The sequence below is a fragment of the Muntiacus reevesi genome, chromosome 17, assembly GCF_963930625.1.
Source record: "Muntiacus reevesi chromosome 17, mMunRee1.1, whole genome shotgun sequence".
Lineage (NCBI taxonomy): Eukaryota > Metazoa > Chordata > Mammalia > Artiodactyla > Cervidae > Muntiacus > Muntiacus reevesi.
Window position 1 is genome coordinate 8,983,932 of NC_089265.1, and position 27,270 is coordinate 9,011,201.

The 27,270-nt window shown below is 43.3% G+C and overlaps 1 protein-coding gene across 2 annotated transcripts in view; it reads left to right on the top strand.

Moving 5' to 3' along the window:
• The window catches only part of KIF13B (kinesin family member 13B), a 201,446-nt gene that overhangs the window by 138,590 nt on the left and 35,586 nt on the right, over nucleotides 1-27,270 (top strand). For both annotated transcript variants that reach the window (XM_065907699.1, XM_065907700.1), the window contains exons 30-36: nucleotides 819-943; nucleotides 2,403-2,579; nucleotides 5,401-5,493; nucleotides 12,446-12,598; nucleotides 13,850-13,927; nucleotides 15,643-15,696; nucleotides 25,629-25,740. In XM_065907699.1, the coding sequence (XP_065763771.1) occupies nucleotides 819-943; nucleotides 2,403-2,579; nucleotides 5,401-5,493; nucleotides 12,446-12,598; nucleotides 13,850-13,927; nucleotides 15,643-15,696; nucleotides 25,629-25,740 (792 nt within the window). The remainder of the gene's footprint in view (nucleotides 1-818; nucleotides 944-2,402; nucleotides 2,580-5,400; nucleotides 5,494-12,445; nucleotides 12,599-13,849; nucleotides 13,928-15,642; nucleotides 15,697-25,628; nucleotides 25,741-27,270) is intronic.

Genomic DNA, 27,270 nt, shown 5'->3' on the forward strand with positions numbered 1-27,270 from the left:
GGAGTCAAGAGAGGAAGCCACTTCCGCTGTCTGTCTGCCCCTCGGGGTTTTAAGGTCTTGCCACAGCACTCTACCCTGCATTGTTCTCTGGAGCCTTGGAGACTGAAGGCAACTCTGTCCTGTCCTTACCTTAGGTTCCTAGATGGGTGAGGGGTGTGTACGTGTGTGCAGGAGGGCTGGAAAGTGGAAAAGAATAAGCTTAAAGAAGACCTAGCAGTATGGATATTCCAAGACAGGAGCAGCACCCTGCTCAGCCTTATGTCTGTTCTTTGTCCATGAAGCCCACGTCCTAGAAAAGAGACTTTCGATGCTCACCCCCAAGCTTAGATGGATGGGGAATTGGGAGGGCCAGGCTTGGACATGAGTATTCAAGAGGACCACAGGGCAACCATTCCGTTTCTAGCTCATGTAGCCAATAGATTCGTTTTGTTAAATTTACCTGTCAGATAATTAGAAATCATTCTCATTGTCCTGTCTTCATTGCACTGAAAGACCAGGGAATTGGGGTTATAATCCTATCCTTAACATTTATGGGTTGACCTTGAGTAACCTCTTGGGTTTCTTGGCTTCGATCGCCTTCCATGCAAAATAAGGCACAGAGGCAGGCGATTGGATTGAGATGACTTCTTGCGGCGTCTCCCATCTCTGAGATGTGTGAACTGTTTAATGGTCATCCTCTGTGTCATGTAAGATTTCAGAGCCAAAAGCAAATGAAATTTGAGGCAGGAGGATTCTGCTACTAAGCACATTGAAATGTAGCTGGTAGGGGTTATCCTTTAAAGTGATCTCTGTATTTAATGGAACTCCTCCGCTTTTAGCTGATGATTTCAGCTCTCAGGATAATCTCGATGACCCCGAAGCCAGTGGATGGGATGCTACCCTCGCTGGGGAAGAGGAGGACGAGTTCTTTGAGCTGCAGATCGTGAAACAGCACGACGGAGAGGTAAATGAAGTGTAACTCGGGAAGACTGGGTGAAAAGTAGTTCCTTTAACCTTTCCACAGGCCTTTGGGAACAGTCAGCAAAGTTATCATTTCAGTGCCTCCATTTCTCAAGAAATATAAATGAAAATCTTAATTGTGATTTCTGCAAAGAACGGAACCAGTTCCAGAAGGAAAGCACCAATCAGATTATGCCCATTCACAGTTGTATGGCTCTTCCTGGTAAAGGATCTCTGTTAGTATTAGCATTTCAGATCAGCAGTGGTCCACTCTTTGGGGAAATGCTCCTAATGTACATGAAGGTAAAACAGCACGATATTTGGCACTGACTTTGAAATAAGGGGGGAAAGGAATAGATGAAGCCAGATGAAAATGTTTCAGTCTGAGTGATGAATATACACTGGGGGCTTAATTTCTAATTTTGAATATATTGGAAAAATTATGAAAGATTTTAAGGAAGGAAAGCCAGTGCAATACTCAGAAGGACATACCAACACTTCGTGTTATTCAAAGATGCAAAGCTTAAACTGGGGTATATTCTGTAAAAACAGTAAAACATTCTGTAAAACAGTGGGCCTGCACCCTTCTTTAAGAAGCCAGTGTCATGAATGGCAAAGAAAGGCTGGGAACCAGCCTAGATGAGAGTGAACAGAAAGGACAGGGCAGCTAAATGTAGTTTGAGATCCCACATCAGAAGCGCTGAGACGTCTGAGGGTGGCCCCTGTATTGTACAGTAGTGTTCAGGTGTTACGTTTCCTGAATGTGATCATTGCTCTGTGGTTAGGTCAGAGGAGGTCCTTGCTCTTAAAAGATCCTTGCTGGGACTTCCCTAATGGTTCAGTGGTTCAGATTTTGCCTTCCAGTGCAAAGGGTGGAGGTTCGATCCCTGGTCATGGACCTAAGATCCCACATGCCTCGGGGCCCAAAATCCAAAACATCAAACAGATGTAATGTTGTAACAAATTCAATAAAGTCTTTAAAATTGGCCCACATCAAAAAATCTTAAAAAAAAAAAATGATACTTGCTGAAGTGTTCAAGGATAAAGAGTTACACATCTGTAGCTTACTCCAAAGTAATTCAGCAAAAAAAAAAACCAACCCCAAAACAACAGCAATACTGAATGTGAATGTGTGAGAAAGAGGAGAAAAGGGAAGATGTTCACAGTTGATGAATCTGTATGGGAGAAACACAGGGGTTCATTGTACTAAATTTACAGCTTTCCATTTGAGTATTTTTCAAAGTAAATACATTGTCGCTGCCAACCAGGAGCATCCTGCTCTGTACCCGCCCAGGTGGGTACCTGAGGCCACATCCCTGGGTTCCGTGGTCTCCCAGCTCACGCTGCAGGCAGCACTGCCCTCGTGACTGGCTGTTCCCCTTCGGCCAAGCCGAGACGTTTCCTTGTGAGGTTCTGTGTTTTAGGAGGAGGAGGTGACTCCGTCCTTTCCATCTTCTCTGCAGGTGAAAGCGGAAGCCTCCTGGGACTCGGCCGTGCACGGCTGCCCTCAGCTGAGTAAAGGCACCCCCATGGACGAGCGGGTGTTTCTCATCGTGCGGGTGACTGTCCAGCTCAGCCACCCAGCCGACATGCAGTTGGTATTGCGCAAGCGCATTTGTGTTAATGTTCACGGCCGGCAGGTGGGTCACTGATTCTCACTGAGGAAGCGACTTTGGGTCTGACGTAAGGGCGGGGCAGCGGGAGGATGGCTCTGGCCTCGGACCCCCGGGCTCTGTGGCGCTCTGAGCTTTTCTCCGCCAGGCGACTGTGGCTGTCCCGTGCCCGTGGTTGCTTCAGTCCCGGAGCCCGTCAGCCTGACCGCCTCCTGGATGGCACTGCGTTGTCACCCTGAATCTTTGTGACTCCGCAGTCACAGCTCAGCCCTTCATGTGGGTGCCATAGAGCCCTGTCAAGGCGAAGTTCACCGTTTTGTCTTTGACTTTCCATCTGGGTCTGATGAGATGAGAAGCTCGCTGCCGACGAGCTGTCGTCTGTGCTCCTCACCCTTGGTTTTCCTCGCTTTCCTTTCCGCTGGTTCACTGATTCATGTATTTGGAGAGTCCTCTGCTGAGCTTTGGGGTGGAAAGATGAATGAGAAATAGCCTGCATCCTTAAAGAGCCCGTGTCCACTGGCCCGTGAGTGTGTAAACAGGGGCCTGTCTTCTGTGGTGGTGGCTCCGCCGTGCAGGGGCTCGCCAGGGCAGAGGTGCGAGAGCAGTCGGGGCGGGCTTCGGAGAGGAGGGGACTTGGAGCTGCTCCGCTGCAGACAGGAGCGGTTGGCAGGCAGAGAACGACTCGTTGGCTGCTCCCCAGAGAGGAGGAAATACGCGTGCAGAGATGATGAGGGAGGAAAGGGCGTGGCAGGCTTGGGGACCACGGGAAGCATAGTCTGATGGTCAGTGTTCAGTAGAGGCCATGACCGTGCCTGTCCACACAGTTGCAGCGAGATTATGAAGGACCTGGTGCCATATGAACCGGTTCAGCAGAAAACTTCTAGATAAGAATAGAAACCACTTCTCCTATTGGTTTTGCAAAGATAGGATTTGAGAGGTTGAGTCTAGGGATTCTTCTCAATATACTGGCTAAAACCAGACAGATGAAAGTAAATCTTCTCATTTAGAAGAGTACAGTCATGGTTGACAGAGTCCTAGATGTAATCTCTACCCCTAAAAATTAATCTTTAGTTCTAAATGTCACACTGATACCAATCTTTGAATGAAGACGGGCCGTAATGCTGTTAAAATTCAGCTCTTCGGCTTGGCACTCCAGCATCAGTACATATGGGTCATGGGGTAGCTGCCGATATACGTGCTATGTCTCCCATTCACTCTTTTCTGAGAAGTCTTTGAGGAATTGGAAAAAGACATGTTGCTCTTGGGGAGCATTTTGAGGAGTTATTTGCCATTTCAGAGCTAGGGGTTCTGGCTGCCAGGCACTGAGACTGACCTGGTTCAACCACCAGCCCCAGAAATTTTAATAGAAAGGTGTGTTGTGAACTCACCAAGTTTCTTCTGTTTTTTGCTTTTTTTAAATTAATTTTTAAAATCTGTAGATGTGAGAAGTTGCTGCACTCCCCCCTGGTTAAAATGATTTGATATCAAACTGAAATTCAGATGGTTCATTAACTAGCATTTGCTTTTCTTTAGCGAGAGCAGAGACTTCCTCTTGACCCTCATATATGTCAGTCAGCTTCAGTAATTCTGTACCACTGGTAGATGCTGGGGGATGGGGTGGGGAGTGGGGATGAGGACTTAGTGTTTAGCAGGGACAGAGTCTCAGCTTAGGAAGATGAACAATTCGGGAGATGGATGATGGTAAGAGTTGTGCAACAATGTAAATATTGCATAGTGCCGCTGAACTGTGCAGTTAAATATGGTTAAAATAGCACATTTTATGTAACTTTTACCACATTTAAAAAACATTAAAAAAATAATTTCATACAAATAGAAAACAGAAAAGTAAGATAATGGCGGCCCCCTCACCTCCTCCCACCACCCATTAAAAGAAAACGAACTGTAGCTGTTCTTTGACCAGTGTAATTGGCAATGGTTCAGCCTTGGGAGGCTGGAGTCAAGAGTAAAGGGATGAGATACATGCATTCTAAGAGGCTCTTGCATTCTTAGACACTAGAAATTTTTTAAAAATTAACTAAAGATCACTAAATTATTACTAAGTTTGTGAAAATACATACCTCTGAGACCAAACAGCTTTTTCCCTGTTCTGTTTGGTTTTTTGGTGTTATTTTAAAAACCTATATCCTACTTTGCTTTTGCATGGGGAAAAAGGTTCAGTGTTGGTTTAATAGCCTCTCTCCTTCTTATCTTTATTCACCAATTGTATTCTGCCCTCATCCCTGCTCTCTTCAACCTCTACAGGATGTTCAGTCTTAGCAGCATCTTCAAATGAGTCATCTATGCATTAATTCAACAGTTCAATTCTTAAGCGTGCAGAGAGCACAGTCAGCATAAACAGTGACCATGCACTCTTAAATCATTCTCCGTAACGACCCTGCTTTGGTTAAGAATTTAATGCCTGAACTTGTCAATATTCATAGTGCAAGATGTCCATTGTGCTGGGAAAAAAAAGATTAAAGAGTCACCAGCCTTTCTTTACATTTTAGTTGGAAGGTCATTTTATTGTGTAGAAGTCAACAGTCTGATTTCTGCAGCCCTTTTAAAGCAAAGTTGAACCAGATGCCTGCCGTGGTTCCAGAGTTTAGGATCTGCATTTTCATGTATTGAGTCTGGCACATGGCAAGCTTCACATAAATGGGTTTGGTTGGGGCACTGAGAACACAGTGAGAAACCTACATGCAGTGATTTGGGTTTTGACTTAAATTGCAGATAATGTTCGTTTCCTTTTTGGCTAGAGTGAATAAGCTGTCTTTTATGCTGCCTGTTTGTTAATGAAAACTCAGTTTTTGAGATGGGAAGCCATATCTTCTATTTTGTTTTTCTCTAGGGTTTTGCTCAGAGTCTCCTCAAAAAGATGTCACATCGAAGTTCTATTCCAGGCTGTGGAGTGACTTTTGAAATTGTCTCCAATATTCCAGAGGTGAAGGATCATATGAAATTTGAATTTACTAAAAATAAACATGTAAAAAGAGCTAACTCCCTGAAAAGTCACGTACCTAAGAAATACCTATCAAATGAAAATGTGTGTATACAAAAATGCTGTAGGCTTGTAGAGGAATTTTGTAATGGTAACTTGATTCATACTAAAATGTGTGTGCATATGTATTACTTCTGTGGGCTTAAAGGTTCTGGTTTTAGTCTTTTGTTAAAGAGGAGTCTTTTGAAAAGCAAATCAGCACCATTTTACCCACAGAAGAGGATATAACCCTTAAAGGGAGACAACACAGCATAATACAGAGTTCCAGCGTATCATATTGGAATCAGACAGATTCTGTCACCTCTTGTTTCTGTAACCTCTTAGTAAAGTGAACTTGGGTAAGTTACTTTGAGCTTAAGTTTTTTTGTTTATCAAACAGGGTTAGTAATACCTGCTATACAGAGTTGTTTTTTAAGTATTAAATGAGACAATATACACAAATTGTACACATGCTAAAGAGTAAATTGTAATTGCTATTATAGTTAGCAATAGTATTACTATTAAATACTAATGGGGTAGCATTTTAAAATTTTTTATTTTTAATTAATTATTAATTACTATTAAATACTAATAAATGGTATTTATTACTGTTTTTCTTTTTGAGCTAATTGCATAGAAATCACACAAATGGAGCTGAAAATACCCGTGACAGGCACTTGCTAGAGAATGTAGTTTATATGCTTCTGAGTAGTTATTCCCTGATTTAGACAGATTTGTTCACCTGGTTATTGGCACAGCTAGTAACCAGGCCTTCCTTACCGGACTGGGAGAAGCGAGGGGTCTAAGGAAAGGACTCTGTGAAGGTGAAGGAGAGTGGTTCCTTCCGCCGTGTTGACTACAGAGAATTTGGCAGAGAATGAGGCGGTCCAGGCTGTGCTGCTCTTGGGGGTGGAAAGTGGGAATGGGACCCTGGGGCGAGGACTCCCACCTAAGCACACCGACGACCTCGCCTTCATGCTCTTCATGCAGGGCCTCAGTGTCTGTCCATCGATTCTGTTGAGTATTTGAGCAATAGATGGACAGTACATATTGGAAGACAGATCAGGTTTTGGAAGACTGAGAAGATTACACAGTACTTGGGCTTCATTTTATTTTTTTATTTTTTTTTAATGTTTGACAAGGCTTTTAATGACCTTTTATTCAGGATACATTTTTTTTTTTTTTGCAATGGCATTGTATGTTTATTTATTTCTTTATTTTTATTAGTTGGAGGCTAATTACTTCACAACATTTCAGTGGGTTTTGTCATACATTGATATGAATCAGCCATAGAGTTACATGTATTCCCCATCCCGATCCCCCCTCCCGCCTCACTCTCCACCCGATTCCTCTGGGTCTTCCCAGTTCACCAGGCCCGAGCACTTGTCTCATGCATCCCACCTGGGCTGATGATCTGTTTCATCATAGATAATATACATGCTGTTCTTTTGAAATATCCCACCCTCACCTTCTCCCACAGAGTTCAAAAGTCTGTTCTGTACATCTGTGTCTCTTTTTCTATTTTGCATATAGGGTTATCATTACCATCTTTCTAAATTCCATATATATGTGTTAGTATGCTGTAATGTTCTTTATCTTTCTGGCTTACTTCACTCTGTATAATGGGCTCCAGTTTCATCCATCTCATTAGAACTGATTCAAATGAATTCTTTTTAACGGCTGAGTAATATTCCATGGTGTATATGTACCACAGCTTCCTTATCCATTCATCTGCTGATGGGCATCTAGGTTGCTTCCATGTCCTGGCTATTATAAACAGTGCTGCGATGAACATTGGGGTGCACGTGTCTCTTTCAGATCTGGTTTCCTCAGTGTGTATGCCCAGCAGTGGTATTGCTGGGTCATATGGCAGTTCTATTTCCAGTTTTTGAAGAAATCTCCCTAACAGTTAATATTTGCCTTGCAAGCCTGATACTTTGAAGAGCCAGGGAAGAATTTAGTCATTATTTGATATTATTTCTTAAAAATTGGGCTTCGTTTTAGAGTTCTTTTATTGCAGAACACTTTTGCTCTCAAATAATATCAAATAATGACTAAATTCTTCCCTGGCTCTTCAAAGTATCAGACTTGCAAAGCAAATATTAACTGTTTGACTATTTAATTTTGAACCTGCCGAAACTTTAAAAATTGAACCCCTTTTCGAGTTAGACTAGCTGCAAAATCTTGGGTCTGTAATAGGTTGCTCTGTGTATGCTTGTAGCCAGAGGCTTACTGTTTATTCTCTGTATCTGAATGCTTTCTCTCCTTTTCCAGTTGTTTCAGATCTTAAGTCTATAAATGGTTTGAATGCAGTTGAGAAACACAACTGCAATGAACCATCCTTTTCTCCCTTCATCTTTCTTCCCCTCCTTCCTTCTCATTTGCAGTTTTCTTTTTCTCTTTCCCAGGGTTTTTATTCTCCAGGTGACATGGTTTTCAAATGGCAGAAGCATGCAGTAATCAGCAGAAAGATAAACAGACAGCCTCACGTAATGGGGCTACCTGTTAATAATTCGCTAAACGACTAAGTTGGCAGGTGTTAGGGTCACATTATCAATTCCTAATGATAAAAAGGAAAAATGAGACTTAAAGCCTACAGTGTAAGGATTTGTTTTTTATTTCAAAATAAGCTTCTTAATAGCTGTGTTTCATCATGAAGAAGCCTGGAAAAGTTCTTTGTGTTTCATGTTACAGAGGCCGTGAGGACTCAGTAGCAAAAAAAAGTGGTCGTAGACCAGAGAGCAACAGGAGATGGTTTTGCCTTTCTTTTTCTTCTTCCTTTGTTTTGTTTTTTGTTTTTTTGTTTTGGTTAAAAGCAGCTAGAATGCTTTCATTGCTAATGGGGGTATAAAATGATATATTCACTGGCAGTTTATTATCAAGTTAAATAGAATACCCCATCACTCAGTAATTCCACTTATAGGCCCTTACCCAAGAGGAATGAAAACATATATCCATAAAGATTTACATAAGAATATTCAAAGCTGCTTAATTCAAAACAACCTAAAGCTGGAAACAACCCAAACATCCATCAGTGGAGGAATGGGTAAATAAATTATGGTGTATCCATACTGTGGAGTATTACTCAGCCATACACAGTAATGAACAACATGATGACCACATCTCTGAGTCACTATGTTAAGTGATCAACCGATGCAGAAGGGTATCGTTCCGTTTTTGTGAACTTCTAAAACAGGAAAAACTAATCTGTGGTGAAAGAACTGATCTTTCCTTAGGGGAGGGAAGGAGTTGAACTTTGTGAAGTAATGGAAGTGTTTTATATCTTGAGAGGGATGTGGATAACATTAAATACATTTCTTTAAAACTCAGGTATCTTCTCTCTCAGAAAACTAAGATATGTCTGTTCCCATCAGATACCATAAAGTATTCCATGTCCAGTGGTGAAAAGAATACTCACATCAGGAGTCAGGAGACCTAAGTTCTAGTCCTGCCTCTCTTGCTAATTATGCGGCCTTCCTCTTTCCTTGTTTGTAAAATGAGGATGGTTCCTAGACCCAAATGAATTACTGTAGAAGACAAAAGTTTTGTGAACTTAAGCTGTCTTCTGAATTTTTCCATATTTTATCTGTTCTAAGGCTTAGGTTAATTTAAAGAAAAAATATTCCTGAAGTTAGACTGTGTTTTAAAATTGATGCTGTCTTAAAGTTAATTGGCCAAGTTTTCCTTTTTTTTTTTTCCTCCTTAGTAATATATAAAATGATTTTCTCTTAAAGTTCATGGCATCTTAAGATGCAGTGCATTTGGATACATACAGTTCAGTTCAGTTGAGTCGCTCAGTTGTGTTTGACTCTTTGCGACCCCATGGATTGCAGTACGCCAGGCTTCCCTGTCCATCACCAATTCCCAGAGCTTCCTCAAACTCATGTCCATTGAGTCAGTGATGCTGTCCGACCATCTCATTCTCTGCCGTCCCCTTCTCCTGCCTTCAATCTTTCTCAGCGTCAGGGTCTTCTCCAATGAACCAGTTGTTCACATCAGTTGTCCAAAGTATTGGAGTTTCAGCTTCAGCATCAGTCCTTCCAATGAATACTCAGGGTTGATTTCCTTTAGGAATGACTTATTTGATCTCCTTGCAGTCCAAAGGACTCTCAAATGAGTCTTCTCCAATACCACAGTTCGAAAGCATCAATTCTTCAGCGCTCAGTTTTCTTTATAGTCCAACTCTCACATCCATACATGACCACTGGAAAAGCCATAGCTTTGACTAGACAGACCTTTGTTGGCAAAGTAATATCTCTGCTTTTTAATATGCTGTCTAGGTTGGTCATAGCTTTCCTTCCAAGGAGTAAGTGTCTTTTAATTTCATGGCTGCAGTCACCATCTGCAGTGATTTTGGAGCCCCCAAAAATAAAGTCAGCCACTGTTTCCCCTGTTTCCCCATCTATTTGGCATGAAGTGATGGGACCAGATGCCATGATCTTAGTCTTCTGAATGTTGAGCTTTAAGCCAACTTTTTCACTCTCTTCTTTCACTTTCACCAAGAGGTTCTTTAGTTCTTCTTTGCTTTCTACCATAAGGGTGGTGTTATCTGCATATCTGAGGTTATTGATGTTTCTCCTGGCAATCTTGATTCCAGTGGTGCTCCATCCAGCCCGGCATTTCCCATGATGTACTCTGCATATAAGTGAAACGAGCAAGGTGACAATATACAGCCTTGACGTACTCCTTTCCCTAATTGGAACCAGTCTATTTTTCTTTATCCAGTTCTAACTTTTGCTTGTTGACCTGCATACAGATTTCTCAGGAGGCAGTCTGGTGGTCTGGTATTCCCATCCCTTTAAGAATTTTCCAGTTTGTTGTGATCCACACAGTCAAAGGCTTTGGTGTAGTCAATAAAGCATAAATAGATGTTTTTCTGGAACTTTCTTGCTTTTTCAATGATCCAGTGGATGTTGGCAAATGATCTCTGGTTCCTCTGCCTTTTCTAAAACCAGCTTGAACATCTTGGAGTTCTTGGTTCACATACTGTTGAAGCCTAGCTTGGAAAATTTTGAGCATTATTTTGCTAGCATGTGAGATGAGTGCAATTGTGTGGTAGGTTGAACATTCTTTGGCATTGCCTTTCTTTGAGATTGGAATGAAAACTGACCTTTTCCAGTCCTGTGGCCACTGGACTGGAAATTTGCTGGCGTATTCAGTGTAGCACTTTCACAGCATCATCTTTCAGGATGTGAAATAGTTCAACTGGAATTCCATCACCTCCACTAACTTTGTTCATAGTGATGCTTTCTAAGGCCCACTTGACTTCCCATTCCAGGATGTCTGGCTCTAGGTGAGTGATCACACCATCGTTATCTGGGTCATGAAGATCTATTTGTATAGTTCTTCTGAGTATTCTTGCCACGTCTTCTTAATATCTTCTGCTTCTGTTAAATCCATACCATTTCTGTCCTTTACTGTGCCTATCTTTACATGAAATGTTCCCTTGGTATCTCTAATTTTCTTGAAGAGATCTCTAGTCTTTCCCATTTTATTGTTTTCCTCTATTTCTTTGCACTGATCACTGAAGAAGGCTTTCTTATCTCCTTGCTCTCCTTTGGAACTCTGCATTGAAATGGGTAAATCTTTCCTTTTCTCTTTTGCCTTTCGCTTCTCTTCTTTTCACAGCTATTTGTAAGGCCTCAGCAGACAACCGTTTTGCTTTTTTGCATTTCTTTTTCTTGGGGATGGTCTTGATCCCTGTCTCCTGTACAGTGTCACGAACCTCCATCCATAGTTCTTTAGGCACTCTGTCTATCAGATCTAATCCCTTGGGTCTATTTGTCACTTCCACTGTATAATTGTAAGGGATTTGATTTAGGTCATACCTGAATGGTCTCGTGGTTTTCCCTACTTCCATTTAAGCCTGAATTTTGCAATAAGGATTTCACGATCTGAGCCACAGTCAGCTCCCGGTCTTATTTTTGCTGACTGTGTAGAACTTCCCAATCTTTGGATGCAAAGAATATAGTCAATCTGATTTCAGTGTTGACCATCTGGTGATGTCCATGCGTAGAGTATTCTCTTGTGTTGTTAGAAGAGGGTGTTTGCTATGACCAGTGAACTGGACCAAATGTTTGGTTTTACCATATGATGGTATGTAAAGCCTGGAACAAACCTTTTGGCCAGCCCAGTGTATTTTGCAGGTTTTGATGTTGTTATAACAAAATTCACAAGTAAAGGACCTGATGTTTCCTAAGAAGAGTGCTTTGTTATAAGCCACTGTGAGCTTGAGAGATCTAATTAATTACATTAACAAAATCCCGCCCGTGACGTGCAAACATCCCATTTACATGCCTGAACCAGCTGTGTCCATGGAGCTGGGCACGGGAGAACACGCCTGGGGGCTTGTCTGCTTGGTCGGCTTCCGCTCCTGGGCCTCTGTCTGCAGAGTTGGGGATTGGCCTTGTGGAGAGTGTGTGGTCCCTGGGAGGCTGCTTCCTGAAAGGGTTGGAATCCAGCCGTTCTTCCCACCGTTACCCTTCATACCTGTGTCTGCCTGCTGTGGGGGTGGTTTGGGTCCCATATGCGCCCCGCTCTCACCTCGGCTCCTTGTCCTCCCTCTGGCCCCTTAAGATGCGGCCCTAGAGCACTGTTGTGGTCAGACTCCAGCTTGTCCCCCAGGTCCTCTCTGACCGGGAACGTCTTGGTTCCTGATGGAAATGCAGGCGAGGACAGTTTTGTTGAAAACTGCTCTGTGTTTAACTAGCCTTTCAGGTGACCCCAGCCACCCCGTATGCCATGATTTCTGTGGGAAAACGCATTTTGAGTTCCAAGAGCTGACTTTAAAGTGGAAGTTGGAATATATCGCGTTTGTTGGTTCGGTACTCTTTGTGGATTCCTATAGATCAAGATGCCTCTGAAGCATTTTCTTCTGCAAGGTACTTAATTTTAACGTATAATTTCCCCCCTCCAGGATGCTCAGGGAGTCGAGGAACGAGAGGCGTTGGCTAGGATGGCAGCTGATGTGGAAAACACGGCGTCTGCCGACTCGGAAGCGTACATCGAGAAGTACCTCAGGAGCGTGCTGGCGGTGGAGAATCTCCTCACGTTAGACCGCCTTCGCCAGGTCAGCCGATGGGGACAGGGCGGGGTGCCAGCCAGCTCGACCCAGGGTTTGACTTCCCGCAATTCACAGTGTTGTTAGGTCTAAACTTCTGAAACCTCTTAAGTGGAGCATATTAATTTACATTAAACTTGCCGGGTGAGTCTTCACAGATACAAAAATGACATTTGGAAGTTATTTTTTCCAAGACCCTAAATGGTAGCCAGTTGCCTGGGTAGTGCTGTGCGTGGTCGTGTCTGACTCTCTGCGACCCCCTGGACTGTAGCCCGCCAGGCTCCTCTGCCCATGGGAGCCTCCAGGCAAGAACACTGGAGTGGGCTGCCATGCCCTCCTCCAGGGGATCGTCCCAACCCAGGGATCGAACCCAGGTCTCCCGCAGTGCAGGTGGATTCTTTACTGACTGAGCCAGTAGTGGAAGGAAATGTATCACTCTTGCTGCTTAAGAAGTATTTTACAAATTCCTTGACACTATTCCTTGGATAGCTGCCAAAGAAAAATGTAGCCCTGAGGCAGAATGTGTGTCCTTTCTTGGCCTCCACAGCCTCAGAGTGGATCTCCAGGAGGGAAAAGAGAGGTAATAGTCATAAACCCAAGGCTCAGAGAAGCTCTAAATGTCAGTTTATGTGGCTATGTTGAAACTTTAAAAAAAATTTATTAATTTAGGCTGTGCCAGCTCTTAGTTGTGGCCTGTGGGATCTAGCTTCCTGACCAGGGATGGAACCTGGACCCCCTGCTCTGGGAGCACAGAGTCTTAGTCACTGTGGACTACCAGGGAAGTCCCCAAACTTTTTTTTTTTTTTTTTTTAACAAAAATACTAATGTAACATAAAAGTGAATGGTCTGCTTTTCATAATCTTTCTCCTGGGACTCACTTGTGGCCAGCTTCAAGGGAGCCATCAGTAGATAAGGAAAGGGATGAACCACATAACCTGTCACTTGTTTAATTAACTTTGAATATTCCACCGTGACAGTAATTGGGTCATTCTGTTGTATGAAGTAACAGCTGTCATTTAAAGAACTAGGGGACTTCCCTGGCAGTCCAGTGGTTAGGACTATGTGCATCCGCTACAGGGGGCACGGGTTTGATCCCTGGTCGGGGAACTAAGATCCCACAAGCTGTGTGGCATGGCCACCGCACTCCAGTAAGTAAAGAACTTGGAATATGTCCATAGCTCAAAGCCCGTTTTAGACACTGTTACTCTGGAAGTGTGTGTCTCATGCGTGCTTTTCCTCTGTGTTTTCTCTGACCCACAGGAAGTTGCCGTGAAGGAACAGTTGACGGGAAAAGGGAAGCTGAGCAGGAGGAGTATCAGCTCTCCTAATGTAAACAGAGTGAGTACGCAGGAACCCAGCCTGTGCCCGGCCCAGGATCTGCTTTTGCTCCTCCTCTTTCCTTGGATAACTCTTTTCCACCCTGCAAGTCTCATCTCGGGTGTCATTTCCTCCTCTGCACTGACTGAAGTCCCCACTTCTCTACCCCGTAGCATCGTTGCAGCCCCCCATCTCTGACCTTCCTAATGGTACACGGAAAGCATCCGTGGAAGTCCCTCTGGATTTGTTTCTCATTTATCTTCATTCCTCCAGTGCCTGGCACAGTGACTGTGTTAGGTGTGCATGTGTTGAACTAAAGCAAAGCTAGTGTAGTGCCTGGGGAAAGCTGTTTGAATTTTGTAGGCTGAACTTAATTACTTTCAGGCTGAGGAGAAGTCTGGACCATGTTTATAAACTCAGTTGCTCAAAGGTCATCCAGGAGCATAAGTGAGTCAAATCAGTTAGGTTTGTTTTTTTCACAGTGTTTAAGTTTGTTGATGTGTTTTAAAATAAAGATAAAATTTACATGAATCTGAAGTTTACAAATAATTCTTCACAAAGAAACAATGCTTGGAGTCCTGTGATTTATCTCTACTTTCCTTACTTTTGATAAAGAGGTGGATGTGAGAAATAGTACACTGTGTCAGAACTTCACACCAAGAGAAACCACGGAATAAATGTTGAAATAAAGAGCAGCTGACCCTTAGCCTTGGTGTTGGAGATATCCCAGTGAGGGACAGGACAGGATGGGTGTCAGGCTGGAGGGCACAGGTGGCTCCCTGCGACTGAGTGATGTCACTGATGATCTCAGATGGAAAGATTGGGAACATTCTCAGACAGTAAATAAACCTCCCTTTAACTCAGCATCTTCTCACTCCTTCAGAAAATGATGTACTAAAATGCAGTGAATGATGTACTAAAATCTCTGTGCAGAGATTTTGTACTTAGAATCCTATGATTTAAAATAAATAGTCTAAAAAAAAAACCCAAAAAACACCTGGTACATACTGAGAACATACAGATGCTCAATACATGTGGGTTGAATAAGAATATGAATAAATAACTGTTCTCTTCTACAACAACAGCAACAAAATAAAGTAAAATGAATCGTTTCTGTGTAGACATTCACTGCAGCACCCAGAGAAAGGAGCCATCAGATCAGGACACTATAAGGGGACCAGGGGGCTTCCCTGGTGGCTCAGCGGTGACGGACCTGTCCGCCAGTCAGGAGACTCAGGTTCAATCCCTGGGTCAGGAAGATGCCCTGGGGAAGGAAATGGCAACCCACTCCAGTAATCTCGCCTGGGAAATCCCATGGACAGGGGGCCTGGTGGCTACAGTCCATGGGGTTGCACGAGTCGGACACGGCTTTGCAACTAAACAACAGTAACAACAAGGAAACTAGTAGCCTGGCATCCTTTACATAGAAGTGGATAAACAAATCACGTGTCCCTTACTTGGGCCCAGCTGGCTGTTAGCTCTGTGTAAGCTGGACATCTGATCTTCTTCAAACCTGCTGTGTTAAAAATGTTAATTCAGTTAAAAACACAGACAAAAACTGTGCCTGACGGGGAACCGAAGGCCGCGGGTCTAGTTTGCAGCTTGGTCTTGGCAGCCTCTCTCATCCACCTTTAACATTCTGTCGGTTTGGTTTTCAAAGTGTTGTATTTCCAGGATCATGGATGTGTGTGCTTTTGCACATAAAGGGCTAATTCTCCTCTTCGTTTCCTCTTCAGTTGTCTGGCAGCCGCCAGGATCTTATCCCATCCTCCAGTCTAGGTAGCAATAAGGTAAGTTCTTATGACTATTTTCTGTCAGTCTTAGACCTGTTTCCCATCCAACTTTTCCTCCTCTCAAGTATCACACGCTAGTCGTGCATGCCAAAATTTCTTCCACTTTTCAGTACTATGTGAAATTTATTGGAATGTGTTTAGAGTTCATTTCTTTTTATCTGCCAGTTAAAATAATGTTACTGAAACTTTATTGTTACTCTGCTTTTTAAGGGTTAAACAATTTAGTTAAGTTCCTATTCCTGTTGAAATATATATTCTTCCTGTTTGTGTCAGAAAAGGAACTTCATTTCAGATTTTTAATAGTTAAAATATTGATGAAGTAATTGAAAATTTGTGAAGAATAAGATTATGTTTAAAACTTAATAATATATGTTAGAAGAAAGAAAAATAAGGGAACAGAAATTTTATTAGCTGGGATGTATTTATGTACTTGTTAATATAGCTTTCCCCAATTTAACAGAGTTTTAAGCATAGATAATTCATTATCATTTACTTAAAGGGATCACACTCAAAACAGTCATAGGTGGATGGTTGGATACGACTGAGAGTGCTCTAGTTCATCGATTCATTGACCACCTACCGTGAGTCTAAAAGTGGGCTATGGTTCAGCACTCCTTGATGTAGGTCCGCTGATAAGTGTGACTTGCATAGCATAGTTGTAATCACCTAAACAAAGCAGAGTGTTTGGAAAACTGTCATTATTGATTATAAATAACATTATTGATATAATAAATAATTTTAGGGAAAATATAAGAAAAACTTTTATTTTTTTATTTATAAGAATGACTTTTATTTTGAAATCCATCTAACCCAAATCCTCTATCATAAATTCATTGAAAAAAGTGGCCAAAAGATTTTCAGTTTTTCTCTCTTGCTAGTTTGTTTAAAATGGAAAAAAAGAAAAAAAAAAACCAAACAGTAATATCTACTTGAAAGAAAATTATTGTCTCATCTACTTTCAAATAGAATAAAGGAATATAGATACTATAATAGAAGTATGCCTAGGTAGAGTAGGAACCCAGAGGAGGAAGTGGACACTTTTATAGGTATTATTCAAGGACCAGGAAAGGCTGCAAAGAGGGGAACCCCCCGCCATAAGCTTAGTGCTGAAGGATGGTAAGATCAACCCCAGTGGGAAGGATTGAAGCAAGAGTGTGAACGGAAGCATGCAGGGAGGAGGAAGCCCAAGTCAAGCAGAGGGTGCAGTGTAGGTCAGAACCCAGAGAGAGGGCCCTTGTTTCAGAAGTTCCTGTGTGATGTACTTGGAACTTGTGGGGGAGCTGGGCCACTTTTAGGCAGTCCACCTCAACCCCGCTTATGTTCCTGGCTGTGGTCCATAAAATTACGTTAGAATAATGTATATAGTAGAAATGTGTACTGTTGTCAACACACAAGTGAGGGTGGACAGAGCAGGTGGGGGGAGAGGTCTCGGCAGTGGGAGGGGAGGGGAAGAGAGTCAGAACCCGCTCAGGAGAATGGAGCCTCTAGAACTCTGGGGACGCAAGGATTGAGGTGGAGTCTGGGTTCTGGGGACATAATGTGAGGAGGCAGGTTTGAGGAAGAACGTGATTTAGTTGAACTTTGGATTGAAGGTGTGTCAGCCAGTTCAGGGGTCTGGAAGCTTGAGCTGAACACAGATTGGGGAGCTCAGGGCCTAGTTGGAACAGCCAGGGAATCATCTGAGTCTCCTGAATTGGCCGTAAGAGGGTCAGACAGAGAGGCGGGGTTGTGTGGGGTGACGGCGAAGCTTAAGGGCTTGTGCAGGGGGAGCAGCCGGCCAGGGTGACGGACGGGCGTCCTCAGAGACGAGAAGTGGTGGGGAGAGCAGCTGGGAGTCTGGAGGAACTCCTCCTGGACGCTTCAGAGACTGTGCTGATGGAAGAGACTGTTTTGGGTGCGACAGAGAAGCTTATTGGAGGCCCTTTTCCAGGGCAGGCTCTGTGGAGGGTTGGGGAGAAGTTAGGACATGGGTTTTTTGTTGTTGTTTTGTTTTTTGGTTTTTGTGGCCGCAGTATACAGAATCTTAGTGCCCCAACCAATGACAGAACCTGTGCAGGAGACACTAGTTCAATCCCTGGGTCGGGAAGAACCCCGGAGGGCAGGTCATGGCAACCCATGCCAGTGTTCTTGCCTGGAGAATCCCATGGACGGAGGAGCCTGGCAGGCTACAGCCCATGGGACCACAGAGAGTTGGATATAACTGAAACAGCCGAGCACTCATGCACCCCTGCAATGAAAGCGTGAAGTCCTAACCACTGGACCACCAGGGAATTTGTAGCAGGATGTATTAAATGAGTAAATAATGTTGCACATTTTTTGTTACTCTACCAAGACCTTCCCCTTTTCAGTCATCTTGGTGTCCTGGGGCCCCTGAGTCAGGGATAGGAGACTTAGTGAAGATGAGGGAAGTCTGATTTCCACCCTCTCAGGTTGGACTGGTATCCTGGTGCCGTCCCAGCAGCAAAGGGCTGGCTCTGCCTGCTCTGTGTCGCGTGTTTTCGTTGTCATCAGACACCTCCAAGAGAGAAGGACCCTTTTCTCCCACTGCAGCAGTCTGGAGTCTTCTGTCTCACCCCTCTGCATGGACAGTGTGCCTGGCCTCTGGCGGACAGTGGCAGTCTCGTCAGGGAGAGCAGGAGGGCCAGCTTCCCATTTCTAACTGCTCCCAGGTCAGCCGTGGAGCCATCTCTTCATCTTCCTGTAGACTGTTGGTCCCCTCAGATCCCGCATAGTCACCAGGTACAGCCAGGCTTCCATCCACCTCATCACTGTCACCCTGGATCCCTTGACTTCCTGCTGTGTCCTTATCAGTAGGTTATATGAATGTCCAAGTGTCTAAATCAGAGACCCTTTGCTTGTCACTAGGGGGAGAGGTAGAGGAAAACTGCTCTAAGACAGGTTTAGTGGATGGACCTGTTGAATGAGTAAGGAAATTCAGGTGACAGAGGACCACAACTGATGTTAGGAAACCAAGCCAAAAGCCATAAAACACTCGGTGGAGAGGGTTTGATTCCAGGCTCACTTCAGCAGGGAGCACAGAGTGGCTTCCCCATTTGCAGATGAGGGGCTCTCACTAGTTTTATCATCTAAAGTGGAGCGTCTAAAAAGATTTTTAGAGAGAATAAATATTCTTAAAATTGTGTTTTCTTCCTAGAGAGTAAAGAAATATTTCCCTCCACTAGTAGCAGCAAGGAACAGGAGAGTCCTCCCTTTGGCCTTTTAAATGAAGCAGTGGTGAACTGCATCCACTATGGCATTGCCTTGAATTCAGAATTGTTACAGTGCTGCCCGTAACAGAATTCCTCAGGATGGGGTAGTGTTTAAACTAGTTGATGTAAGAATCATTTAGATCCTATTAAAACCCCTTTATACAGCAGTAGGTGTTTATAGAGGTAAGAAATGACATGTATATGAGGGCCATTGCTGTGTTGTTTATAAGGGCAGAAGATTGGAAACAAGTTAAATGTCTGTTGGTTTGACCTGGTTAAATATGTTTTATCTGTGTCCATACACACACACACACAAATAAATGGGATACTGTGCAGCTATGAAAACGATTAGGAACCCCTCCAGGCACTAATACGGAAAGATGAGCAGGATGCACGCAGTGATTGGAAGTGCGATGCGGCACAGTCTGTTGCTGTTTGTGCTGGAGCGGGGAGCACAAGGGAAGAGTGTGTGTGGCTGTTTGTAGATGTACACATGATGCAGGAAACCCCGTAAGGCTGTTTTATAAACAGATACCACTGCTTACTGTCTGGGCAGAGGCTGGGAGTATGCGGGGACCCAAAGCAGGAGGCTTCTCATGGTGTGCCTTTTTGTATTACTTGGTTTTCGGACCATGGGAACAAATTACCTATCGAAAGAATTAAAATGAAAAAATGTTATTCTCTACCCTTTACGGTAGGTAGATTTTATTCTCCTATAGGTAGTGGTTTGAGAAACTCTCCAGTTGCTTTATCTATAATAATTTTCACACAAAATCCTCAAGGAGAGGTTACTGAAGACATTGTTTTGGAAAACCTCAGAGACTCATGTATTTTTCTTTTCTTTTGGGGACTTCCTGCATGCTTCAGTTTTCAGAGATCCAGGGAGAGGTAATTAATCCATTAGGTTTTTCTTAATGAGTGGGATACACATATTATCCTACTATTGAAAACATGCTTGCTTTTACCTTGAGAATGCAAATGCATTTTTAAATGTAGTTTTTATGACACTGTACTAGTTTTTTTGGCTCTTACCCTTCTGTAAAAATAACTTCGGGAGTCAGGATATACAGTTCCTTGTTCCCTGGGACTGTGAAAATATCTGTCAGAAGATGCCAGGAATGAAGGCATCTGATGGAATGTAGGAGGCTCTGGGATATGAGGGGTAGAGTTGATTCATTAATGAAGCCAATGGTACAGTAAATGTTTGAGAATTTGTAAGACATCCTTTTCTCAAGCATGGGATGCAGGGGGAGAGGAGCAAAGAAAGAGCGGAAGTGCCTTGGGCCTTCCTTCAACACCACAGAACGTAGCTCAGTGGTTCTGTCTTGGCTTCTTTGCATGGAAGTACTTAATACACAATGAAATTGAGTTGGGAATACAATTTTAACTTGGAATCACTGCTTAAAATGCTAGAAACTGTATTTTAAAATAATTGAAAATTATAATCCTGCTAATTGCATCTCCCTTGCACACTCTTGGGGACTTACTTCCGGGTTCTCTGTCCCGTTATCCACATGTCTGTCCCTCTTTCCTTGACTGTGGAGTCAGCGCTGTGGCCCAGAGAACCTGCCGTTCTCTGTTGCCTGCCACGTAACAACACAACAGCAGAATTAGTTCAGATTACGTAAAGAAGTAGAGTACGACCGCAGAGGAGGTTCGAGTCTGCCTTTCCCTCTGAATTTTCGTTAACATCGTGGTGGAGGTTAGTTGGGAGCAGAGTAATACTAAAAGCTGCGGCTGGAGGCAAGAGCAGAGCTCGCTAGGATCAGTGCTTTTGGAGAGGTGAGAGCAAGTAGTAAGGTACTAAAACCTTCTCGCACTTTGACCTCCTAACACTTGGAGTTTGGCCAGCCACATTTTGCCTGCCCTCATTCACTGATGCTCCATATCTATGAAAATTGGAATTGTTTACTGAGCTCCACCAAGATGGTATGGATGAGCTAATTAATCTTAGAAAGATACATTGAATTTTTATTAGCTACCCTTAACTTTTAATTTTACCTTTTGGCCTAAAAGAAATCACTCTTGATAAGCTTTTCAATTAAAAATATAAAATATTTCTAATTGCAGTGATGGTTTTATTTACTGTTACTGGCTCTTTCATCATTGTTAGGCAGGTTTTTTTTTTTAATAGATATAATGAAAACTTAGCAAACTTGTTATGACCAGTCTACCAGATTAGATTCATAGTTTAGTTGCAGAATTAATTCCAACAGATCGTTTTTCCATTTAAACAATGGCTGTGTGTTGAGACCGTTTGCGATTTAAGAAACTCTGTCAAGAAAAAATAACTGATATTACTTACTGAAGCCATTTTAAATGAAATCATATATTTTAAAATAAGTTAGTGAGATGTTTGTCATCTTCCAAATGGAGTTTTCAATGCAACTAAAAGTAGCCAGGGACGTCCCTGGTGGTCCAGTGGTTAGGACTCCGTGCTCCCAGTTCAGAGGTCCTGGGTTTGACCCCTGGTCAGGGAACTAGATCCTGCATGCCACAATTAAGACCCGATGCAGCAAATAAATATTAAAAAAAAATTTAGCCAAAAGTCTGAATGACTATTCAGTTAGCAAAGCTGTGTTGTATGTTTTGGCTCCATCATTTTCCTGAAAACTGCAATTATTCAGCCCGACACTGGTTATGGTTGGTGCCAAAGGTGAGTCACCTCTTCTTGAGTTGCGTTAGTAGCCACCTTTGGACCTGGAGTGTCACTGGCACTTCATTTACCTCTTTGTCACTTTCCTGATCCAAGCCAGATCTCTGTAGAGAACACCCAAAGCATTTGTGTCTTTCTGGAGAACAGTAGCAGGAGAACTGGAGGTCCCTGCAGGGACCAACCACACCCTCAAGTCAGCTGACAGCCTTCTGCATTTTTTCCTGTTGGGTTTTACATTTAAGCATAATTGTTATTTTGAATAGGGTTTTATATTTTTGAATTCAGCCTGTTAGCACAAATAATTCCTACTAATTATGAAGCTAGTTTAGGGACCCAAAACGAAGCCAGAATTTCCACTCTCACATCCTCCCTTTGTGGCTGATCCTGAAGGCTGATAGAGGTAAAAAGTGTCAGAAACATCTCAGAATTATCTTTCCAAGAGTTCTGTAATGGAGCATAGGTTACGGTGGTAGAAGTGAAAAAAAGAAAGAAAGCCATACTGTTTGAGAACTGAGCCCATATGATGGCAGATAGGTCCAGTATCTGGCCAAGTCCTTTTTATTCATTGCCTTGAGTTCATCTCCCTCTGAAATACCTTTAACTGGGGTGCTTCCTTGTTTTTCCCCCAACATTGCAGTAGTGGGAGAATCACTCTGGAGTGGCCAAGGATGTAAAATTTATTGTTATTCTTGTTGTTTATCTGCTCAGTTGTGTCCAACTCTTTGTGACCCCATGGACTGTAGCCCACCAGGCTTCTCTGTCCATGGGATTTCCCAGGGAAGAACACTGGAGTGGGTTGCCATTTCCATCTCCAGGGGATCTTCCCAACCCAGGGATCGAATTTGGGTCTCCTGCATTGGCCGGCGGATTCTTTACTGCTGAGCCACCTGGGAAGCCCTGTAAGATTGTTGGAAAGACACGAATTGCCTTGTCCCTGGGGGGCAGTGTGTGTTGCTAGACCCTGAACCACAGATTCTGCTTCTGGCAAGAGAATGGATATATGCTGCCGGAGAAGAAGAATCTGGTGCGTGATGTCAGTGGAGTGTTTCCCTAGAGGTCTGCGGGGGTCAGAAAGAGGGGGGCGCAGTGCTGTACCCAGTTTATCATCCAAGCAGCGCCCATTCTGTCCCAGAGCGATTTGAGATACTCTGCGTCCTTGTCCCTGGTCGGCAAGACTGTGAGATTCCTCAAGGTTAAGATGACGGTTAAGGGAGATGGATGAATGACATGTCTCCGTTTTTCATTCTCCTATAGAGTTAGCAATATGGCTGAGGCGCTGTGTAAGAACGGTGAGCATCCTTTCAAAGGTTCTCACTTGAGCTATTTGAATATATGAGACAGTAAGAGTTACTGCCTCTGTTCAGATTCGGGAGTAACACTGTGTGTGGGAGTGCCAGCTGGGAAGAATTACCCGGGAAGCTGGCAGAGCCCCGAGTGTGCCTTGGGGAAGAGGTGACACCTCTGTTATTTGTCTTTGAACCCACACCGCACAGCTGAGGGGCTGACTTCAAATTAGCTGCTTGGTTTTTCTAAGGGCCAGAGTGCTACTGTGTCAGCTGCCTAACAAGGAAGACAAATCTAAAGTATGGCAACAAATTTATCCTCAAATCGAGCAAGTTGTCTTCAGAACAGCTAGGCATGAATTTAATCCCGTGAACACAGCATGAAGCTTTACATCCCCTGAGAAGTTCCAAAGTGTTGACCTCACTGTTCCGACACCCGATTATGACGTCCCAGCGCACACAGAACTGCAGCTTCAAGACAGATAATTGAAGTCAAAGGAGAAAGCAGTAATGAAACAAAGTGTGTGAATCAGCGTGTGGTTCACAGTAACACAAACGCTCCTAGAGTGACACGCTCTGAGTTCATCGTCCTGTCAGCTCTTCTGTGTCTTTTGCCCCCTTGCTTCCTAATGCTGAGCACCCAACCACATTCTAAAATACAAAGTGCTGGGCTTCCCTGGTGGCTCAGTGGTAAAGACGTCACCTGCCAGTACAGGAGACACGGGTTCGATGGCTGGTCTGGGAAGATTCACCTGCCACGTGACAACTGCGCTTGTGCTCTGGAGGCCAGGAGCGGAGACTGCTGAGCCCACACGCCGCAGCTGCTGCAGCCTGTGCGTGCGGGAGCCAGCGCTCCACGACAGGAGAAGCCGCCACAATGAGAAGCCCGAGCACCGCAACCAGAGGAGAGCCCGTTGAGCAGCAGAGACCCAACATGGTCCAAAATAAGCAAACACAGAAAAAATATCAGATGCTGAGAGTTCCCCCAGAAAGTGGCTTTCTCTAAGTAAACAGGATCTGAATCACTTAGGGCTTATTGATTTTATGATCGGTACTTAGGTTGCTGCTAAAAGCAAATAGGTTTCCAATACATGTTGGCAACCTTAGAGGGCTTTCTACCTCCATCCATCTTCAGGAGCAGCAAAGAGCTTTGCAGGCGATTACTAATAAAGACGCAAGTTGATCATCAGGGTCACTCATCTGGGGAGTAGTAGCTTAATCTAACAGAAAATACCATTTTAAAAACTGGGGTGGAAAAGAAGAGTGACTATCAAAAGACTAAAGAGGATGTACAGCTTTGAAAAGATTTGCATCTTCTCTCCATTACTGGTTTCTGTGCTGGTAGTGTGGGCGGAGGTTTATTTCTTTACTGGGTGGGACTGATGTTCAAAGTGCTTTGGTGCGATGACCATTTTTATGGCTCACCGTAAGTTCTAGAAAAGTAAATTACTCCATCACCTGATGGGCATTGTTCTTGTATTATGCAACAAAATCTCTTTCATGGGAGTTTGCAAGACAAGTCAATCCTAAAGGAAATCAGTCCTGAATATTCATTGGAAGGACTGATGCTGAAGCTCCAATACTTTGGCCACCTGATGCGAAGAGCTAACTCATTTGAAAAGACCCTGATGCTGGGAAGGATTGAAGGCAGAAGGAGAAGGGGATGACAGGGGACGAGATGGTTGGATGGCGTCACTGACTCAATGGACATGAGTTTGAGCAAGCTCCGAGAGTTGGTGATGGACAGGGAAGCCTGGCCTCCTGGAGTCCATGGGGTCAGACATGACTGAGTCAAACAGGACTGAGCAACTGAGTGGCAACAAGACAAGTTGAAAGAATAATCAGATTTGTTAATTCAGAGACCTGTGTTGTTGGGAGCTTGTGACTCCTTGGTTTGGGCTTAACTCGAACTCATTTTTAGTATCTGTTAAAAATGAGAGGCTTGGTAATACGCTGTTCTGGAGTGTTTCTTTCATGAATGGTATGTCAGCAGAGGAGAAGAAACCTGAACAGTATTAGAGTTGGTTCCTGGGTTTCCATCGAGAATCTGAAATGAAAGAAGGTGTCTTGAGACTTCTGCAGTGGTCCAGTAGTTAAGGCTCTGCACTTTCGCTTCAGGGGGTGTGGGTTTGATCCCTGGTGGGGGAGCTAAAATCCCACATGCCATGTGATGTGGCCAGTCAGTTTTGTTTTTTTTTTTTTTTTTTAATGTCAAGCTTTTTTTTTTTATTAGTTGGAGGCTAATTACTTCACAACATTTCAGTGGGTTTTGTCATACATTGACATGAATCAGCCATGGACCTACATGTATACCCCATCCTGATCCCCCCTCCCACAGTCAATTTTTTTTTAAAGTTTAAAAATAATTTTCATTTAAAATTAAAAATTTTTAAACTTAAATAAAAACAGTCCTTTGGGGGGGAAAGTGTGTCTGGAGGCACAAGAGCAGAAAGGGCCTAAGGAGCAGAGCAGGAGGAGCATTTCAGAAAATACCTTATTATATCCATGTTTTGTGAGATGCAGTGATACCGGAGAAAGAGTATTAGGAGACTATAAACTGTAACCGAAGGGGATATCCAAGTGGGAAGTATTATTATTAGGGAGATCAATTCTGTAAAGAAGAGAAATAGTATTATGCTGTTAACAGTGTTATGTTCAGGTAATCAGATTTCTCATGTCTTCATCAAGAATAAAGCTTTAGCAATGTGTAACAGTCTTCTCTTCAATATCTTTAAATTTTTAAACGACTGATAGTCAGAATGACCGATTTGTCCTTAATAGGGCCGGTGGGAAAGTCAACAGGACGTCTCGCAAACTGCAGTTTCCAAAGGAACCGCTCCAGCTGCCCCAACCCTCCGTGGTTGTCCCCAGAGTAACCACCCTTCTGATCCAGGTCAGTTATCTTTTTGTGTTTCAGTCACTCTCGTGAAATATGAGTATCTTTCAGAAATAGTTTACATTAAAAAAAAAATCATTTAAATCAGGATTTTCTACCAAGTCCTACTAGTTAATGCAAGTTTGAATTTTTCCCTTTTTTTCCTGTACTTTTACTGACTGACTTATCATCGGCTGTGCTGGGTCTTCGTGGCTTTTCTCTAGCTGCAGCGCGTGAGAGCTTCTCTCTAGCTGTGTGCTCGGGCTTCTCACTGCAGCGGCTTCTCTTGCTGTGGACCACAGGCTCTGCACCGCACCAGCTTCAGTAGCTGCGGCTCCCGGGCCCCGGGGCGCAGGCTCAATTGCTGTGGCTCCTGGACTCCAGGGCACCAGCTTCAGTAGCTGCGGCTCCCGGGTCCCAGGGCACAGGCTCGGTGGCTGCAGCTCCCGGGCCGGGCTCCGTGGTGCAGGCTCAGTGGTTGCGGCTCCTGGGCTCCGGGGTGCGGGCTCAGTAGCTGTGTTGCACAGGCCTTGTTACACCGAGGCATGTGGGATCTTCCTGGCTCAGGGATCAAAGCTGCGTCTCTCCTGCAGTGACAAGTGGGTTCTTTACACTGAGCCAGCAGGGAAGCCCCTCCCTTTCTTATAATATGTGAGTCACATTGTTTTGATTGTTGACTTTATCTTGCATTCCTGTGAGAAATGATGTGTTGATCATGATGTGTTGTCCTTCATATTTGTTTGATTCTGTTCGCTAATATTTTGTTGAGAGTTTTGTGTATGTGTCATACGGTGAATATATATATATATACCTTTCTTATAACAACGTCTTTGTTTAGGTTTTGTATCATGAGTATATATTGATTTCATAAAATGATGGGAAAGATTGAGGGCGAGAGGAGAAAGAGGCAACAGATGATGAGATGGTTGGATGGCATCACCGACTCGATGGACATGAGTTTGAGCAAATTCCAGGAGGTAGTGAGGGACAGGGCTGGATGCTGAAGTCCATGGGGTTACAAGGAGGTGGACACGACTTAGCAACTGAACAACAAAATGATGAGAAAAATTTCATCATCTTTTATGATGAAGTCCCTGAACTTATGTAAACTTGCTCTTACTACTTCCTTAAATGTTTGATAAGATTCACCAGTGACGCTCTCTGGGTCTGGAATTTTCACTCTGGGAAGATTTGAGATCATGACTTCAGTTTCTCTAAAGTTTAACTTTTTCTATGTCTTTGTAAGTAAGTTTTCAAAGATTATGTTTTTTAGAGAAGTTTCTGTTTCATCAGATGACTTAATTTTTGTAAATGTTACAGTTTGCTTTATTGATCTTTTAATGTTTATAGAATCTGTTAGGTTCCTTATTTCTATTCTGAATAGATAATTTTTATTTTCTGTTTTTCTTTAATATAGTTGAGACTGGTTTATAAGTTTTCTTAATCTTCCCACAGAGCCAAATTTGATTCTATTTTCCATTTTGTTGATGTCTGTTATTTCTTCATTCCACAAATTTGGGCATGATGTGCTTTTATTATCATTATATT